The sequence below is a fragment of the Myotis daubentonii genome, chromosome 9, assembly GCF_963259705.1.
Source record: "Myotis daubentonii chromosome 9, mMyoDau2.1, whole genome shotgun sequence".
NCBI lineage: Eukaryota > Metazoa > Chordata > Mammalia > Chiroptera > Vespertilionidae > Myotis > Myotis daubentonii.
This window is the reverse complement of record NC_081848.1, coordinates 55,596,501-55,616,568: the sequence shown is the minus strand read 5'-3', so window position 1 is coordinate 55,616,568 and position 20,068 is coordinate 55,596,501. Positions and strand designations below refer to the sequence as shown.

At 52.0% G+C, this 20,068-nt stretch overlaps 1 protein-coding gene across 1 annotated transcript in view; it reads right to left on the bottom strand.

The window, feature by feature from the left end:
- The window catches only part of OTOG (otogelin), a 77,255-nt gene that overhangs the window by 45,471 nt on the left and 11,716 nt on the right, over positions 1 to 20,068 (bottom strand). Inside the window, exons 13-23 of the mRNA XM_059709062.1 lie at positions 19,214 to 19,322; positions 18,886 to 18,932; positions 18,252 to 18,397; positions 16,353 to 16,485; positions 15,285 to 15,462; positions 13,456 to 13,580; positions 12,274 to 12,486; positions 10,745 to 10,925; positions 9,038 to 9,112; positions 8,687 to 8,730; positions 6,980 to 7,133 (exon numbers count right to left, since the gene is read on the bottom strand). Of these exons, the coding sequence (XP_059565045.1) occupies positions 6,980 to 7,133; positions 8,687 to 8,730; positions 9,038 to 9,112; positions 10,745 to 10,925; positions 12,274 to 12,486; positions 13,456 to 13,580; positions 15,285 to 15,462; positions 16,353 to 16,485; positions 18,252 to 18,397; positions 18,886 to 18,932; positions 19,214 to 19,322 (1,405 nt within the window). The remainder of the gene's footprint in view (positions 1 to 6,979; positions 7,134 to 8,686; positions 8,731 to 9,037; positions 9,113 to 10,744; positions 10,926 to 12,273; positions 12,487 to 13,455; positions 13,581 to 15,284; positions 15,463 to 16,352; positions 16,486 to 18,251; positions 18,398 to 18,885; positions 18,933 to 19,213; positions 19,323 to 20,068) is intronic.

Genomic DNA, 20,068 nt, shown 5'->3' with positions numbered 1-20,068 from the left:
GTAAACTGATAAATGAAAGATACATATAATCTCTAGAAACACTGCAAAAATTGCCAAGATATATAGTTTAAAATTAATAAAGGAGATAAAATAGAATATTGGAAAATACTTAACCTAAAAGAAGGCAGAAGAATTAAAAAAAGAACAATAGAACAAACAGATAATAACTAGATGGTAGTATTGAATCTAGTCAAATTACATTAAATGCAAACGCATAAATCCTCCAATAAAAAGGGAGAAACTGTAACATAAGCTAAAAAAGCAACATCCAATTATATTCTGTTTACAAAAGACACAATTAAAATATAAAAGCACAGATAAGGTAAAAGTAAATGGTGGGGGAAATACCAGCCATAAGAAAGACAGAATGGCTATATTAACATCAGACAAAGAAGACTTCAAGACAAGTGGCATTAACAGTAATAAAGAGGGCTATTTCATGACAGTAAAAGAGTCAATTTATCAAGAGACCATAACAATCCTCAATGGCATGCACTAAGTAACAAAGCCTAAAAAACAAACAAAACAGAAGAAAAAACTCAAAGAACTAACAGGTGAAAGAGACAAATCTATAATTATAGTTGGTGATTCCAACACTCCACTCCATTGATGATAGAACAAATAGGCAAACAGAATCATCAGAGATGTAAAAGATTTGAACAGGTCTAACAATGCTCTCTACCTAATTGACAATTAAAGAACTCTCTATCCAATAATAGCAGAGTGCACATTGCTTTCAAGCACACATGGAAAGCTCACCAAGATAACTATATTCTATACCATAAAAAAATTTCAAAGACTTGAAATCATACAAAGAATATTTTCTAACCACCATGAAATTAAATTAGAAACCAGGAATGAACAGATATAAGGAAACCTCCAAATATTCCAAAATTTAGTAGCATTTCTAAATAAACCATGAATCAAAGAGGAAATTAGAAAATATTACCAAAAAAAATAAAAACACATTGTATCACTATTAGTAGAGTGCAGCTAAAGCAGTGCTTACAGGGAAATTTATAGCTTTAAATACTTATATTAGAAAATAAGAAGGAATTGCAATAAAATGTCTAAATTAGAAAATCTACCCAAATTAAATTCAAAGTAAGTAATAAGAAGGAAATAATAGAGATAAGAGCAGAATTAAAATAGAAAACATAAAATCAATAAAACCAGAAGTTGGTTCTTGGACAAGATCAATAAAATTGGCAACGCTCTGGTTAGACTGGATAGTAAAAAACAAATCTATATATATAAAAGCCTAGTTCAACTGGCCAGCTGGTAGCTATCATGCGCAATGACCACCAGGGGGCAGACACTCTGACTGGTAGCTATGACGTGCACTGACCATCAGGGGGCAGATGCTCAACACAGGAGCTGCTGAGCTGCTGTGACTTGGCAGCTGTGGTTCTTGGGTGACACACCCAGAACCAGAGAGGAGGGAGCCAGATTCCAGGATGTGTCACCCAGGAACTGCCCTCTCTCAATCTGGGACCCTTCGGGGGATGTCAAAGAGCCAGTGTCAGCCTGATCCTCACAGGCCAGGCTGAGGGACTCCATTGGTGCACGAATCCGTACACCGGGCCTCTAGTAAGTAAATAAAATCTTCAATATCAGGAACAAAGAGGAGACAGCACTGCATACCCTACAGATATTAAAAGGAAAACAAAGCAATATTTATACAGTATCAAGTCAATAAAGTTGACAACTTAGATGCAATGCACAATAAAAACATCAAATGCTTATGAATAAATTCAATAACAAATGTGCAAAAACCTTTATGTGAAAACTGAAGCATGGCTGAGAGAGATGAAAGAAGACTCCATAGATGAACTGATAACACCATGTTTGTGCACCGGAAGACTCACGAGTGTGACGGCGCCAGTTCTCCCCAAATTGATCTACAGATTGAAAAAAATCCCAGAGACTCTTTGGAAGAAATTAACAAGCTGATCCCAAATTTACATGGAAATGCAAAGACCTAGAAGGGCCAAAAAGACTTTGAAAAGCAACAAAGTTGGAGCACTATCACTTTCTGATTTTAAGACTTCCTATAAAGCTTTAGAAATCAAGACAGTGTGATATAGGCCTAAAGATAGAAAAGTAGATCAATGAAACCAAACAGAGAGTCCTGAAATAGACCCACATTTCTAAAGTCAATTGATTTTTTTTTTTTACAAAAGTGCCAAAACAATTCAATAAGGAGAGGAAAGTCTTATTTTTTTAAAAAAATGAGGCTAGAACCAGTAGATAGCCATCAGAGAAAAAATTAAAAACTTGACTTCATTTTGCAACATATACAAAATATGATAATTTTAGATAGCTTGTAGACCCAAATGTAAAAGCTAAAATTGTAAAGCTCCTAGAAGGAAACATAGGAGAATATCTTTGCAACCGTGGAGTTGGCAGAGATTTCTTAGGACACAGACAGCACTAATCCTAAAGAAAGAAACGACAAATTACTAGACCTCACCACAATTTAAAACTTCTGCTCATCAGAAGTCTTTAGACATATGAAACACATTACGTAAATGAACAGGCAAACCACAGACTGGAAGAAAACATTTGCAATTCATATGTTGGACAAAGGGCTTCCATCCGGGATATATGAAGAGCTTGTACAACTCAATTTTAAATATCGACCCAATGAAAAATAGGCAAAAGACTTGAATGGACACTTCGCAAAGGAAGCTGTTCAAAAAGCATGTGAAAAAGGACTCACCGTTAGTCATTAGGGAGATACAAATTAAAACTGTAGTGAGCTAGGGCTATGTTCTCACTGAAACGACAAAAAAAGTCAGAAAACACCAAGCGATAGTGTGAAGGTGCTGCGGCCAGCCCTCTCCGCGGTCAGAGTGTACGATTGTACCAGCGCCTTGGAAAATTATTTGGAAGCTTCTCATCTGGTTACACAGAAATCCACCCTGGGGCCCAATTCCATGCCAACCTGCTCACCCAAGAGAAAGACAGGGCAGCCTTATTCAAAGTAACCCCAAACTGGAAGCAACCCGAACAGCCATCAGCGTTCGAGTGGGTAAGTGAGTTACTGTCTATTCACACAACGGAATACTGCTGAGCAGTAAACAGAAACAAAGGACTGGAAAGTGTCGCCACGTGGATCAACCTCGAAAACATATGCTAAGGAAAGGAAGAGCGATGTCATACTGTCTGAGTCCATGGCCCTGAACATCCAGAACAGCCAGAGGCCGTCTATGCTGAAAGGAAGGCCCTGGTGAAGGTGGGGAGAGGAACCACCTGGGGAAAGGAATGGGCAGGAGGGAATTTTTTAAAGTGACAGAAGCTTCTATATTTTGAGAGGGGTGTGGGTTACAAGAGGACATAGATTTGTCAAAGCTTAGCACAGCTGTATACTCAGAATCTGTGCATTTTATTACATATAAATTATGCCTAAGTCTTTAAAGGAAAAAAAACACAGTGAGGCACCAAAGGCTGACTGGAACCTCCATTTTTAAGGGGGACCCACCATTTTCTTGGGAATCCCCCAAACGCTAGCTTCTGTTGTTTGTTTTCTTTAGCCCCAGCCAATTATGTAGAGAAGAATTCTCTTTCATCTGTGGCCTGGGAGGCTAAAGCTTTGATGCCACCGACCTGGGAACCAGGCTGGGGAAGAGGCTGGGGACCCAGTAGGTTTTCCTTCCATCTCCCAGTTTTCACTCCATCTCTCGTCCCTCCTTGCCCCCTAAGATCGAAGCCTCGGATTTGGTTTCTCTGGAAACTCTTACCACCTCTCTCCTGCTGGGTGGCACTAGGGCAGTCTCAGGACCCCGGGGGGGGGGGGGGAGAGGGGCCAGTGGACTAACTGATCCTGACATGACCTGCGACTCATCCGCCTGTCTCCCTGCCCCCACCCACCTTCTGGGATTCCCAGAGCCTCCTGTCCTAGAGCTGTCCGCAGGAAGTAGGCTGCTCTCCTGGCTGCCCAGGCATCAGCTGCCAACCTCTGCTCACAAGGTCAGTTTCCACACACCCAGCTCATTCCTCCTTCAGAAACAATGGACCCATCTTGTCCACTGTCACCCCACTGCTGTTCTCCTTGTCGCTGGGGATGTATACCTTATTTACTCCATCACCAGCACGTCACTGCGATTGTGGGAGGAAGCAGGGGGAAAGGCTTGCGTTTCATCCATTACGCTTTCCTTGAAGCCACCTTTCTAAGCCTCTACTTTTTATGTGTAAAAGGAAAATAATGACACCTTCCTCTCAAGGTCATTATGAGAATCTAATTACAGAGCTGGGCACACTGCCTCGCACCGGGGATGGACACAGTAACATTGTTTTCCTGCCCCTCCTCTCCCCATAATTGCATCAGACACCAGCAGTGGGCTGGCTCATTGCCTTCCACCTCCAGCCCCAGGCCCGGGCTCTAGACGCTTCCTCAGAGGTCTTCCCTCCACCCACCCTCCAGTGCTCCCTCCGGCCCTCTGCAGGCCTGACTGCGTCCCCGAGCACCTGCTTCGCGCCCACCACAGAGAGGAGCGAGAAAAGACTTGGAGCTTTGGCCTCTGTCCTCCAGGTGCCCTCAATCTGTGAGGCGCCCCTTCCTCAACTGTTTAAGGACCTTCTAGTTCCAAGGCCCCCTCGGGGGACAATTGCAAACGCATGGGATCCAAATGAAAGAAGACAACGCTGTCTGCTCACACGAGTGCCTACTCTCCGCCACTGTAAGATGAGGAACCTGAGGTTCAGGGGCTAACTCACCAGGAGGTGGTGAGATAGTACATCACCGCTGTGCTAGACTGCCTAGCGGCCCAGGTCCCTTGCAGTGACACCGCCAGCCTCCGTGGCCCCTGCAGTGGCCAGGTCCTTTGCAGCAATATACAGCATCCTGAGGTTCTTAGAAACACTATGGGGAGAGGCATGGGAGCCAAGGGGAGCCCAGAAGGTCCCCAACAGGGGTTGCTAGGACGGTGCTTGGACATCATTGGGAACCTTATCCCAAATCCCAGGAGGACGCTCCACGAAGCTAGGAGATGCCTGCCCTTTCCTTACAAGTTGAGATTGTAATAATTTCCCTTGGAGAAGCCCCCATGGGAGGTGTGGGAGCTCCTCATAGGGCATGAGCCATGAGGGCAAATACCCCAGAGGTGATGGGGCAGGGGAGGAGGATTTGGGTCCTGCCCGCTCAGACAGGTCCTACCAGCAGCCAGCCGGGCCTTACAGACAAGAAAACGGATGCCCGAGTGGCCGGGTAACCTGCCCAAGGTCACCCAGCCCATTGGAAACCTTCCCATCCTCTCCTCCCCTTCAGAGCCTGCGAGTGAAAAGGGAACCCCACTCTGGCTTCTGGGCTCTTCCGGGTTAAATGAGTCCGAGTGTTGGACAGGGCGTTAGACCCTTGATGCTCAAAGCGAGTTCCCCAGACCAGCACAGGGTCTCCGGGGAGCTGGTTGGAAATGCAGAGTCTCTGGTGGAGATTCGTGAGCACATTAATATTTGAAGAGCACATACATCCCTAGAGAACCCCAAAGCTCCTTCACAAGAGGGGTCTCGCTGAACCCTCCATTCCCCAGTCCCCTTCGGGAGGGAGCCCTCAACCCTCAATTTACAGACGAGGATCTGTTGAGAGAGGTCACGTGATGAGTCACTGGCAGAACGGAGCCAAGTCTCCCATTCCAGTCCACCCCCCCTCCCAGTTCCACCTTCCCTCTGCGGCCTTCCCACCGTGCTGGGCAGTGACTGGCCCTCCGCTCCTGACCCCAGAGGCCCTGGCTCGCCCTGTCCGGTGCACACAGGCCAGTGCCACAGAGGCCTTCAGTGACAGACACCCTTCGCACGCTCCTCTGGGGCCTGGCAGCAGGTGGCAGTTGGCCTAGGATCCTGTGCGGGTTCTTGAGACTCACGGGGCTTCTTGTGGATGCCCTTGCCTAGGAAGGGGCAGGCTCATCACCCACATTGTGACCTCTGTGTAGGGGACCAGGCCTTGGGCCTCGTGGAGCCAGCACGCTCTAACCAGTGGGCAGGCTTTAGAGTGAGCACCGCGGGCTTTGAGTCATGGCTGCCAGGGCAGACCATTTCCCTCCATCCTGCCCCGGCCTCAGTTTCTTCATCTGCAAAATGGGAATAATGATCCTTCCCTCCTCTCTTTGAGGGATGCTCTGAGATTGAATGGGATGGTAATATCGAAGTGTTTCATAACCAGCAAAGCTCCAAATGGCTGCCTCTTCCCTTTCCCACCCTAGAAGTCCTGATCCCCCACCCCCTCACTTCCCTTGGCTGCCAGGCCTGGCTCACGACTCCCAGCTGGCCACTGACCACTGCACAGGCTGAAGGACACAGCCCTGCAATGCCAAGTCATGGCACCATCTGTCTTCTCAGCCCAGACCTGAAGCAAGACCAGCATCAGGAATGAGAACTGGCAGAGCTGGGTACAGGGCCCCTGCAGCCACCTGTGTACAGAGCACCCACGAGGCAACCCACGAAACCCACCTCGTATGGATTTCACAGCTTTAATGGCACCTGAGGGACACTGGGTGGGCCTTGCTTTTGCGAGGATTATAGGGGCACCAGACTGTCACCAGAGGGCTCTGTTCAGACCTCTGTTCAGGGAAAGAGGTTGGGAGCTGAAACAAGGGTTTACGCTCTCACAGCCTTGAATCCACTGGATCTCTAGAGCCTGCCACACCCCACTCAGCGCTTCAACTTCAGTACCTTGTTTCATCCTCACAACAACCTGCTGCGGTGCTAGGTATTACTATTATTCCCATTTCACAGATGTAAAAACTGAGCCTCAGAGAGGCCAGGCCCCTTCCTTACCCAAGGTTGCCTGTTGGTAATAAGCAGGGGCAGGTACACTCCACCCCGCATGCTCCTGCTCTCTCTCAGGCTCCTCACTGGCCATTATGTTGTCACAGGCCAGCCCCGGGCTAGTGTCGGCCTGCAAGGCTGTGTGAGGTTTTCCCAGACCCTCATTCCACCTCAGGGTCGCAGAGTGGGAGGCCATGGCAACGTAGGTACCTACCCTTGGGGACAGGCACAGCCTGAGAGGCAGGGGCCCCGGGCTGGCACGCTCAGGTTCAGCAGCTGTTGCTCACACGTCCTCTCTCTGCTCAGCTCGGGGTCGGTGTGCAGGTCGCTGCAGTTCACGAAGACCTGGCCGGCTGGACAGGCAGCGGCTGAAAGAGGAGAGGGTGGGTGCTGGGAGGAGCACGGGCACTCAGCAAGATGCTTGGAACACCCGGGCCTGGGGGTGGGCTCCTGGGGGGCAGGGTTGGCGAGGGAGATGAGGGGACCCAGCATCTGGGAGATGCAGTGGGAGATGGGGCCCTGATGCTTTGTGGTGCCCTGGTTGCTTCTGGACGTTCCTTGGGTTCCCATGTGCACATCCCACGTGGAGAGGAGGGATGTGTGGTGTCCCAGAGCAGGACAACCTCCTCAGCTACCAGCCCCAGCTACCGAACATGTCCTCCCACCAGGCACTGCTCCCCGACTTCACATGCGTTTTTTTTATTTACTCCAGTAACAGCTCTGTGAGGTATTCTTTCCTTCATGTCCCCATATAATGTAGAGAAACCACTTCTGCTTGCAAAAGGCAGGATAGAGAGGAAGTGCCCAGAGGGATGAGGAGAGGAGCCAAAAATAGGGTAGCCCTGCAGTGAGGCGGGGTGGCCAGAGGGCTTTTAAAAACAGGAAGTCAGTTCCCATTACCTGTATTACTGTGACATAATCTCTCTCTCTCTCTCTCTCTCTCTCTCTCTCTCTCTCTCTCTCTCTCTCTCTCCTCTCGCCAGGTTTTCAGTCACGTTGACTGTGCACACTCACACTTGTGTGCATGATCTTCAGGAAAATCAGTACAAGGGAGCTGAGTTTCATGCCCAGCCTGGGATGGAGCAGGGAAAGGAATAGCCACAGGAGATGAAATGAAAGTCCCAAAGAGGCAGAAACCCAAAGCCAGAAGTGATCAAAGGAGAACACTTTTAGGAATACACATGGGACATGGGGAGAATGCAGAAGTCTAGGTTACTTACAAAAAGTTAACAAAGGCCCAGAGAGGTGAAGTGAGTTACCCGGGACTGCACAGCTAGTGAGTGCTGGGCAGGATCTGAACCGAGGCTGCCTGACTCTGGAGGCCCTGCTCTTGGCCACCGGCCATACGATTAGTCTCTGGTCCCCTCTGTGCTGATCTCCACCCTCAGTGGCCCCCTCTGCCCCAAGAGACCCTCCCTGAAGACCCCAGTCTCCGTTCTACCACCTCCAAGCCCCTCACAGGTTGACCCATCGTTGGGCCACCTCACCCCCATCTCTATGGCCTGGGAATGTCTCAAAGGCCCAGGCTGTCCTCCCCATCTCTGTGACCCCCACGTCCAGCACCCGACTGGGCAGAGAGTCTGCCTCAGTAGACACGTGATGGCTTAGGCCCAGGAAATCCAGGACCCAGGGGAAGTCCAGGGACCGTCCAGACCCCAGCTGGCCCCCCTGAGAGAGACGGTCTCAGGCTCTCCTAGAGAAGCAGGAAGGACGGGCCAGGGTGGGGCTGAGGCTGGGACAGGACTTCTGGACGCCACCCTCCAAGCTGGAGTCTTTCCCGAGAGGGCAGGGAACACAGAAGGCTCAGTGTAGGGCAAGATTGGGGGTGGCCGCTCCCCGTCCCGATCTGTTTTTGAGCTCCCCACTCTCCTCTCTATAACCCCACTACATGGAAGAGCCCCCTCCCTTCCAGTCCCCGTACCTGGGGCTCTGCTGTCACAGCTCATGACCCCATCTTTGCAGTGGCTGCAGAGAGAGAGAGAGAAGAGAGAGAGAGAGAGAGAGAGAGAGAGAGAGAGAGAGAGAGAGAGATGCTGGTCAGCTGACCCAATCACTGCACAGCCCAGACACCAAAGCCCTGTCACTGCAGGCCCCGGAAACCCTGAGTCACTGCACCCAGTCTCTGGGCTCAGACAGATACACCCGCTGCCTGTCCCTGGCTCCTGTGCAGAGGTGGGTGCCATCCATGGGACGTCCTGCTCAGATGCGCTCTCTTCAGTTAGCAACTTCCACTTACAGGGAAGACAGCAGCACTGCTGCACAGGGAGCTCACCAGTGGCCCAGAGACGGGATGTCGCTGTCCCCCGGGGGATAGTCCACTCCTTGGAAGTGGCAGGAGCACTGGTTCCTATAAAACCCAGGAACAGAGAACAGTGAGCGGACGCAGGGGCCAAGACAGGGACTGCCAAGGACAGGGACTCACTCTGCCAGCCAGGGGCATCGGGACATCTAATGGCATCTACTGTGACATGTGACCCATTTCTCAGGAGTGAGGAAGCCAGCCTGGCACCCGGGACGGAGGTCAGGGATGGGCCCCAGACTCAAGGTCTCCATGCTCTCCCAACGCCAATCTCTTTTGGATGAAAAATCAAGGCCACGCTGCCTGAGCCCATGCCGTGTCAGGGACAGGGCCATAGTCTTGTATTGGTCATTCACACCCAGCATCTGTTCTAATTGCTGTGGAGTGCCACATAGGTTGTCACATATTTTGAGCACCAGGCAAGGCCCTCATGTCATCAGCTCCTCACAATGGACCTTGTCAGGCAAGGATCCTTGTGCTGTCTTCCAGTTCCTCACTGTAGGTCATCTGAGGGCAAAGACTGTTTCCTCCTCACATGCCTCCCACAGCACCTGTGGGCTATAGCCAAGGGCAGGCCTTGGAGCAGAGCCGTTGCGGGCTGGAAGGGAAGTCTGAACCCATCCGACCCCCAGGTTTCTCAGTCACTTTCTCCTTCTCCAGTCGCCCCCGACCCCCACCCCCATATACCCTACAGAGGCTCCCCTCTTGGCAATGCTCAACATCGGGGGTGGAGGGGCTGGATCTCTGGGGAGGATTCTGGAGTTTAAAAAGGCCTGAGTGATTCTGATATTACCCCCAAAAGAGGCCTCTCTCCAGCCCCCACCCCACTCAGTCGTATACGAAACCATTTTACAGATGGAGAAATGGCTGGCAATCAAGGGCCTTGCCTGTCAACCCTGGGATCCTGGGAGGGTTCCACTTCCCATCATGCCTTCCAGCCACACTCAGACCAGGCCTACAGCAGCCTCAGGGCTGTCCCATCCTCTCTGCTTGGAGCGCTCTTCCCTCACTTCCAAAGTTGCCTCATCAGAAAGGGCTTCCTTCCATGCTCCTCTCAGGTGACATAATGGTGACCCTCCCCACCCCCAAGGACTCCTATTCTCACTCTACTCTGTAGCTCTGATCACCACCAGACCCATAAATGTCTGTCTGTCTGTCTGTCTGTCTGTCTGTTACGCACCCCACCACCTAGAATGGGAGCTCCATGAGGACAGCATTCTGTTTGTTCACTGTTGAATTCCCTGGACCTAGAAATGCCAGGACCACACTAGGGGGTCAATAAATATTTGTGGACAGAGGGGAGAGGTGAGGGCAGAGAGACTCTCTTGGCTCTGTGGGGTGGTTCCGTCTTGTGGTCCTTCTGATGAGGGGAACTGAGAACCAGAGATGTTAAGACACTCACCCAAGGTCACACAGCAGGTCAAGGTTAGAGTTGGGATTTAAACCCAGTGTGACTCCAGGGCCCCACTGCCTGTGGGGTAGTTTTGTCTCTGTGGAGTGGCCTGAAGAGCCAGAACTGAGGAGGGAGCCCACCCATCCACCCACCTTGCCCACTCAGATCTGCCCTGTGACTGTGAGATGAAGGAGGGACATCAGAGGCCCAGGCAGGCTCCCTAGTCTCGGTGCCCTGGAGACCCCAGCCTCCTCCCCGACTGGCAGAGGTCAAGCTGACCTGCTCACCTGGGAACACAGAGGTCAGCCTGGGTGTCCAGATAGGTGCCCGGGGGGCAGGCACAGCCCTCCACACACTCGTCCTCGCTGAGGTCACCGCCACAGGCCTCAGGGCCAGCCAGGTCCTGGCAGGTTTGTCCACACAGGGCCACGCAGGGGCTGTACTCCTTGGTGGCCTCACAGGACAGTGCTGTAGTAGAAAATGGAACTGTCCCCACAACTGTGTAGTGCGGGGTCATTATCCTGATGAGGAGAACTGAGAACCAGAGAAGTTAAGACACTCACCCAAAGTCACACAGCAGGTTAGGTCAGAGTCGGGATTTAAACCCAGTCTGACTGCAGCGTCCCACTGCCTCCCACTACACCAGCGTGGCAGGGCGGCAGGCTGGGCCCCAGCCCCGACTTCAGCCTGGCTGCCACTGGTGTTTCTTGTTCTTTGCAGGGCATTCCTCTTAGGGAATGATACTGGGGGAGGAGTGGAAATCACTGGCCCCTGACCGCCACATACCCGCCCCATCTCACACACACACACACACACACACACACACACACACACACTCCTGCCCCTCTCATTTCCACACTTGTAACAACTTGGGCCGTGAAGATCAATTATGCCCCCTCGGCTGCCTCTCGTCCAGACGGTCTTCTCTTTACTGAATCTGGCCGCTGTCCCACTCCTCCGGTCTCCCACCCCCCGTCGGGGGAAGTAGATCCCCTGAGACCGTCCCGCTCAGTTGCTCTCACTGGGGCTGCACACCAAACCACCTGGGAGTTTTTAAAGATGCTGATGCCAGCCCCTCCGCAGGTACGTTGTTTTCATTGAACTGAATGTGGCCCAGGAAGTGCATTTGAAAAAGTTCCCAGGGTGAGTCTAATGTTCTAATGCTGAGAACCACTCGTCCTATCCAGTCACCTCTAGAGAAACTTCGGCTCAGAGAGGGCATGGCCTTGCCAGGGACACACAGCAATTACCTGCTGGGCTGGCTTAGAACTCAGGCCTCCTGACTCCCAGTACTGTTACTTTTTCATTTATTCAACAGACATTTCCCTAAGGCTTACAGAGAGTGGGGCCCAGTGCTGGGGCTAGGGGCACAGAGACAACTAAGAGATGGGAAGTGTGTGGCCGGGGTGTGGTGGGTATGGGCCAGCTCATGCCCATTGAGCCACACGTGCACCCGAGGGCCATGGAGCTGGCGGTCTTTAGAAAGCTTATTCCAGCTCTGACCAGAGTGGTGGCAATGCAAGTGCTGAGAGGTGTGTGTGTGTGTGTGTGTGTGGGGGGGGGGGGTGACAGGACCTGGAGATGGGATGGAGGTGAGGGTAAGACAGGAGTTAGGTGTCACACGTCCCAGGCGTCAGGCCTGAGTGACCAAGGGCCCTGGGCAGAGGTGGAGAACAGGAGAAGCTGTTTGCGAGGCGGGATGTGAGGCTGGAGAAGACTGGGGACATGCGAGGGGAGAGTTCAGGTGGACACTCAGGTCTGGAGCTCCCGTTCCTCCAGCCCCCCTCACACGGGCGCACAAGTGTGGGGCACTCACCACAGGCTGGCAGGTGGGTGCGGAAGTCGACGGGGAGCCCGTGGCGCTGGCACAGGTGGGCATAGTGGGCCAGCGTGGCACACAGACAGGGCTGCCCGCAGCGGCAGGCATCCCGGCGGCACTGCTCAAAGTAGGGCACGGGGCTCAGGTACAGGGAGCAGGGCGCAAACAGCTCCTCCATGAGCACGCTGCAGGCCTGCACCGCGTATGAGACTGCGGACAGGAGGCACAGGGCCGGGGGCCGGGGGCCGCGGGTCAGGCTTGCTGGGCCCAGGCCCAGCCCCTGCCTCCCTTCCCACAGCTCAGGGAGTGTGTGTGTGTGTGTGTGTGTGTGTGTGTGTCTGTGTGTGTGCACTCCTCTGTGCATGTCTGGTTGGGAATGTGTGGGTATGGTTTCGTGAGTTTGGATGTGAATATGTGGCGGGCCATATGCATGAGTATAAATAACTGTAAAGGAGTATGTGTTTATGTGTTACACATGTTACATGCACTCATACATTGCATTCCACCAGGCATGAACCCATGTGTTAGAAGGGGAAACAGGAGTGAACAAACAGACGAAATCTCTGCCCTCATGGAGCGTACATTCTGGTCAGTGGAGACCATCACTGAACAATTTACATAGAGAAATCTCTAAGGAGAGAGGCCGGAAAGGAGGACAGGGATCGAAAGTGAGGTGGGAGGAGAAATTACGGTTTTAAATGGCAGGTAGTCAGGAAAGGCCTCTGTGGGAAGATGATGTTTGAGCAAAAACTTGAAAAAGGTGAGAAGTATGTTTTCTGAAGGAAGGACATTCCAGGTGGAGGGAACAGCAAGTGCAAAGGCCTGGAGAGGAGAGGAGGCCTGGCTGTGTGGGGAGAGCAGCAAGGGGGCCGGGGGGCCAGAGCAGAGTGGAGGGCAGGGGAGGAGGCGGTGAGATGAAGGGGTGGGCAGAGGGTGTAGGGCCTGATGGGGCCACGGTGAGGACTTGGGCTTTTGCCCTGAGATAAGGGAGCCAGTACAAACGGGTGTGCACCTAACAGGGTAGAATGTGAAGCTTCCTGCCTGCCAAGCCCTCACCAGAAGGGAACCCCAGTTTCTTAGCACCCCTGCCCAGTCGGACCAGCACCCTCATGCCCAGGTTCCCATCTCCTCTCTCTCAAACCAGCCCCACTGCACCCAGCCCCCCTGCCCCCACCTCACCGGCTTGCAGGTGCATGTCACAGGGGTCCAGGGGAGAGCCAGAGGCCAGCGGGGAGCAGGCAGACAGTGTTTTCCAAGAATTGCCAAAGAGTTGTGGGGTGCTCTCGGGCACCCCCACCGGGGACCTGCAGCCAAGACAGAGCCACACTCACACACTTGCCCATGTGGACCCAGGTGAGCATCCAGTGTACACCCAAGTAAGCACCCCCCTGACCATGTACACACACACACACACACACACACACACACACACACACACACACCAAGCATATGCACACACGGTAAGAGGCACAAATGTACCCACCTGAACGGGAACACCATAGGCCCAAGAACACCACCTGCACACACCTCTCACACAAACACACACAGCGCAGATATGTACCAGACATGCCAGCAGCCAACAGGGCCTCCACAACCACGTTCAAACACAATTACGGCTGTGCGCACACACACACATCACATCTAACAGGTTCCAAAGGGACTCACAATGGGCTTGGCCCCACACTGCCCTGCCTCCTGCACCCACCCCCAGCTCTTCATGTCAGAGAGAGAGAAACAGGAGCGCTATGAACCAGACTTCTTCCTCCCCTCCCCACAGGGTTCCTGAAAACTCCCCCGCCCTCCCTTTCTCTCTGGGTAGAAGACAGTCACATGAGGAGCAAGAAGGAGAGCGAGGGGGAGAAGCATGATGTTTTCTAAACATCGCCATCTCCAAGGGTCAGCAAGCCCAGGAAGAGAGCCCTCGGCGTCCACAGGGGGCAGGCTCTGCCCACATTACTGCTCCAGGGCAGGCAGAGTCCTCAGGTGACACAGAGCATATTTCTGCAGAGTCCACAATTAGGAGGGTGGCAAGCAGCCCACACAGCAAACCAAGGTCTGCCCCCACCATCTGGCCAGCTGCCCTACCCTCAGCCCCCCCAGGCAAGACAGAGCAGAACGCTGCATTGTAAGTGTGCGTGCACTGAAAACCGCTCAGCTTTTCCTTGTACTGGTTTTCCGAGCAAATCTGAATTCTTGTTTCCGGCTGCAGAAAGCCTCTCGTGTTTCCTTCTGCATTGCCCAATGCGTGTAACTCGAAGGACTGGCCGGAAGCCCCCTCCTTCAAGATCAACCCTTCCTCCTCATTTCTGGAAGGCCTGACTCCTGACCCCTCCCACGTCCCTAAACTGGGTCCAAGCCCAGGGAGTCCTTTCTCAACTCTCCGTCAGTCCATGGGAAGCAGCACCAGGCAGGAAAGTTGAAGGGTTGGTGAGACAGAAAGCAGGGATTCTGGCATCACTGGCTCACTGGGGTCTGGGCTCATCTAAAGGTGTTCACAGTCAATTAAAGCAAACAACCATGCGCCAACTCAAACCCCTACTAATTTTAAGATGTTTGCCATAAAGCTGTATTTCTCAAGGTATGCTCCATAGACCTCATAGACTAGAATTGCTTACCAATAATAATAAAAGCGTAATATGCTAATTAGACCAGACAGCCGAACGAGCTTCCAGATGTCCTACCGGATGAAGCTGGGGCTGTGAGGGCCAAGCCCCTTGCACAAATTTTGTGCACCAGGTCTCTAGTTAGAAATAAGATTCTCGGGACTCAACCTATAGCAGATTCTTAAAGGGTAGGACCCAGAAATCAGCATCTTAACAACCTCTGCATCTTCTGCACAGAGAAGACTGAGCCATTGCCTTAAAGAAATATACTTAAATTTGCATGCAGAGAAATAAATGGTCAGTGGTGAATACCAGGCACGTGAGAGCCCATGGAAGTTTGGGAGATTAGGATACTTGGCCCTACAGGCATACCCACACTTCCTGTTCCAGGGCAGGGGCACGTACAAAAAGTCATCCTGCGTGTTGCCGTTGAAGGTGCCGCAGAGGCCCACTGTGTCCTCCACCCATCGCTGGTCCACCTGCAGGTAGAGCCGCAGGCCTTCTCGATCGTAGAGCACCCGCACGCCCACGTTGGTCCTCACCCGCAGGAACACAGAGGACAGCCTCCGGATCTCAAAGGCGTCTGGGCACAGAACGGGAGGGGGATGTGGGGAGCTGGGCCACTGTGCACCCCACCCTCCACCACCACCTGCGTGGTGCCCTCCGAGCCCCATGCCCAGCCCAGCCTCCACACACGGTGAAGCCCTGCGGAGGGGGTGTGTGGGGAGCCTCGAGGAAGTCCTGTTCCACGATGAAACCGGGACCAGGGATTACCTACTGCGGCAGCACCGCCTGAGAAATGTCTTCTAGCTCTAAATGCCTATGAAAGCTTTGCCTCCCTACGTCACCGGTACGCTTCCTTCTCTAGCCAAGGAAATTCCGTAACTGCCCATTCTTCTCACAGTGGCCACTAGGAAGCTCGCCACATGACTTTAGATTCAATCACAGCAATTTCAAAGTTTAGATGCAGTTGTGGTGCATTTTATGTCCTTGGTGGTTTGTACTTCTTTGGCCTCTTTACCCCACTCCTCTCCATCTTGAGTCCCTATTCTTTCTTCTTTCCTTTTGCATTTTCTCTGGTGCTATTTCATTTCTTAGTAGTTTTGCCATTTTTATTAGTTGTGCTTCCTGTGAGCTACCACAAATCCCTTGCATCAGACAGGATAACAGTAATCAATGAACAAATGTGAGAGCAGGGGTGGAAAACAGCTCCATTCATACCCTAATTTAGAAGAGGCCATACTGCTATGAAGCCTGTCACGTGGGGTGAGGACAAAGGTCATTTTAGATCATTTAGATCATTATTCACATAACCCTCCCAGAATCCATGTTCCTGGGACCGAGGTGCCCCTGGCCTGATCCACCCCGGATTAGAATTGGAGCTCTTGCCCAGGTGGCAGTGCCTTTGGCCAGAGGAGCCTGGGAGAAGCCTGGGCACCGCTCCCAGCCCGCTCTCGTCCACCAAAGCCGTACCGTCCGTGTAGGGTGGGGTGACCTTGTACTGGTCAAACAGAAGGACATCCCCCGCTTGGGTCAGGGTCACCTGTCTCCGAGGGTCCTGGTGCAGAATCACTGACACCGACTGGACACAGACTCCATCCTGGTTCTGGGAAAACAGGAAGGCCCATGGGGCAGAGTTAGTCTGCCTGTCCTGCTGGTCCCAACTGAGCCCTCCAGGAGCAGAGAACTGAGTGCAGTCTGCAGCCAGGGACAGGCTCCACATGGTGACAGAGCCCGAGAGGACATTAAGGGTCCTCTGACTAAATGCCTTCATCTGGGGCATGGGAAGGCAGAGGCTCAGGCTGGAGGTCGGTGGCAGAGCTAGGATAATGCAAATACATGTGATGGTCAACCCTCATGCTGTCTACAACGCAAAGCAGAGACGGCCCCTGGATGGCCCAAAGTCTAGCCTCAGAAACACGCCCCGCTCGACTGCCATCTGGGTCTTCGATCTCATCCTTATATGGTTGTTTAGCTCTTTCCGTGTGCACATCCTGCAAAGTACCAGGCTCCTCTCACAGGGGGGCGGGAAATGAGCTAATATTCTCCGGGCCTGGAATTCTCATCTCTAAAATGGGTGGTACGCACAAGCCCATTTGTACCTCTTTGCACCGGAAGAGATCAACACAATCATACAGTGATGAACTTGACAGAGACAGTCCCTGCCCTCGCGGAGAGTACATATTCGTGGGGGACACAGACATTAAATGAAGGATTCAAAGCTGGTTATTTATCATTGTGATCAGTGCTGCAAACACATGTAGCTGCTAAGAAAACATATAGCAAAGGAACCAGACTTAATCTGCAGGGGTAGGAAAGGCCATCCTAGGAAATGATAATCATAATAAGGTAAAAGTAATCATAGCAATATTAAAACTCTTAATGCTACCATGTATAATAATAATTGTAACAGCTAACTTTAAGGTAAGGTTTCAATGTTCAGGCACTGTTCTAATCTTTTTATATACATTATTCACTTAACCCTCATAGCAATTCTATTCAGTAAGTATAAACAACCCCATTTTGCAGATCAGAAAACTGAGTCTTGGGGGAAAGTGACCATGGAGCTGAAGTCTGAACAAAGCAAAGGAAGAAAGGGAGAAGGGAGACATCTAGGAAGAGAGAATAGCTGAGTGATGTCCCCTGACACAGGATGGCATATAATGCATTCAAGGACATAAAAGAAGACCAGAGGGGTGGAACCCACTGGGCAAAGTGTTTTAAGATAAGGTTCAAGAGGTAGGCAGGGGCCAGCTTAGGCAGAGCTGACACAGCTCGGGGGTCACCTCCTCTAGGAAGCCTTTCTTGATCCACCTCTGATGCCCAGGTAAAATAGCAACAAGGAAAAGTTCCTTCATGGAGAGCTACCCTGCACGCCCCACACTGTCACAGCTCCTATAACAGAGTGAGTTATGGGGTCACTTGTCTGCCTTACCCAACACAGTGTAAGGCCCAAAAGGCCAGAGCCAGGCTCAATTCATCCCAGTCTCCAAGACCTAACATAGCTTTGGGCACAAGTATTTGCTGAACGCATGAATGAATGAATGAATGAAAAAATGAATGCATGCATGAATGAATACAGAGATGTTGAAGATACAATCCAAGGAAGCAGAGAGGATTAAGTTAAATTAGAGCCATATTACAGATTGTTTTTTTTTTTCACAAACACTGAGGCCCAAGAAAGGGAAATGACTCTCAGCCATTCTAGAGCCAGAACCCAGCCTCCTGCCCCAGGCTCTGCCCAAGAACAATAGACAGAAGGCTAAGTGGGCTGTGGGAAGACCTGGGGGCCCTGCCCTAAATCCCTCAGCCTTTCTAGCGGCAGAGGGCGGGGTGGCTGGCGGGATCGTGCCTGGGGTCCCCAGCCCTTACCAGGCCACACGGGGCATTCTGCAATGTCACTGTGAAGGTGCCCGAGGAACGGCTCTTGGCCAGGATGTACTGACACGTGGCAGGGAACGTGTACCGGCGGCCGTCAAAGGTGGTGAAGTGGATGTCGCCAGTCACCGAACACTCGGCTGAGGACAGAGAAAGGTGGCTGACCCATGGGAGCTGCCGCATGGGGACGGCCTCGCCCTGCAGGCTCTGGGCGGGAGGAGGAGTCAGCACCCTGTCCTCGGGACTCAGGGCAGCATCTGGAGCCCTGGCCTGCCCTTTGGGAGCCCTGGTCCCTGGGGAGGCGCAGCCCTGCCCTGAACTCCCTCTGACAGGAGACCAGGCTTTGGGCTTGAAGACCAATTCTGTCCCAAGCCCCTGAAGTCAGGAAGGCCCTTAGATACATAGAACCCCATGAAAAAATGGGCCCTCATGGGATGGAGCAATCTCCTAATCAGGCAAAGCAGCTCTGAGGAAACAGAGGGAGGGTGGTTACGCCAAAAACAACAAAACTGAGTGACCCCCAATCTGCCACTCTAGCCCCAACAGCAGGCCTGGCTCCCAGTTCCCTGCCCTCAAAACTGTGAGACTAGAGGAAGGGGGTAGAGCCCAAGGTGGGGGTCAGGTGTACCTGGGCAGACAGATGTGCTGCACACCCACTTGCCCGCAGTGCATGTGCTGAAACAGAGACCAAAAAGGCAGGGGCTCACCCTTCCAGGCCTGGGAGAGATGCTGGAGGGGGGCGGGGTCCACAGAGCTCCTGCCCGCAGCCCTCAGTTTTCCCATCTCTGAAATGGGCGGTGGAGATTCCACCCACAGATTAAATCTGATGACATCTGTGACTCAGAGATGCTGAGTGAGTGCCCTCATGTCATCAGGGCTCCCAGACCCCAGATGGGCAGCCTGATGGAAAGCCCTGGGATTTCCCACCTCCTCCACCCCCAGCAGCGGACACAGACCAGGCATTGCAGTCTTCTTTCACCACAGAGCCGATCGGGTACAGGGTCCCGTGGAACTCACAGGGACAATCAGCTGGTGCCACACAGCTCCCATCCTCAAAGATCAACCCTAAGGTGACAGAAAGGCCCACTTAACTCACCTCCGTTCCTGTTCACAAACCTTTCATGGCTCCCCAGATCCTATGATAAAGATTCCCACACCCAAGCTCTTGCACCACTGAGCCCACCTTCAAACTTCCTCCTGTATAAATCCTCAGCTCAGGCCAGATCTGAACCTCCTCTGAGCAAATAATCTCACCTCCAGAACTCTGCTCAGAGACACCCATTCCAAACAACCTGCATATGGTCTAGCTTCTCCTCTCTACCTCTCAAAAGCCTGTTACTGTAAATCCTAGAACCAGCATAGTACCACCTCCTCCAGGAAGCCTTCCCTGACCATCTCTCCCACTAGTGAATTCCCATATCCTTTCTGTGTGAACCCCTGAGTTGATGTGCCTTAGAGTGGAGTCATATGTCAGTGTCTTCTCACGCCACCAGAGTCTGATCCCTATAGCCAATCTTTATATTTTTTAACCCACCCCTGCCTAGCTGAGGGGCCTGCATGCACACTATAGATGTGCTGCAAAGTTATGCACCGTGACAACAGTACGTGGATAAGTGTTGAAACAAATGTGTGTGTGATAAATGAATAGATGAATGATGGATGACTTGTCCTCATCTACACACCTTACAAAGCTCAGACCCAAAGAAATGAAAAACCCTGCCGAACCTCTCAAGAGCCACAGTCCCACCCCCATCCTCACCTCCCTTAACCCATTCATTCGTTTATTCACTTATTAGTTGTTTGCTCCTTCC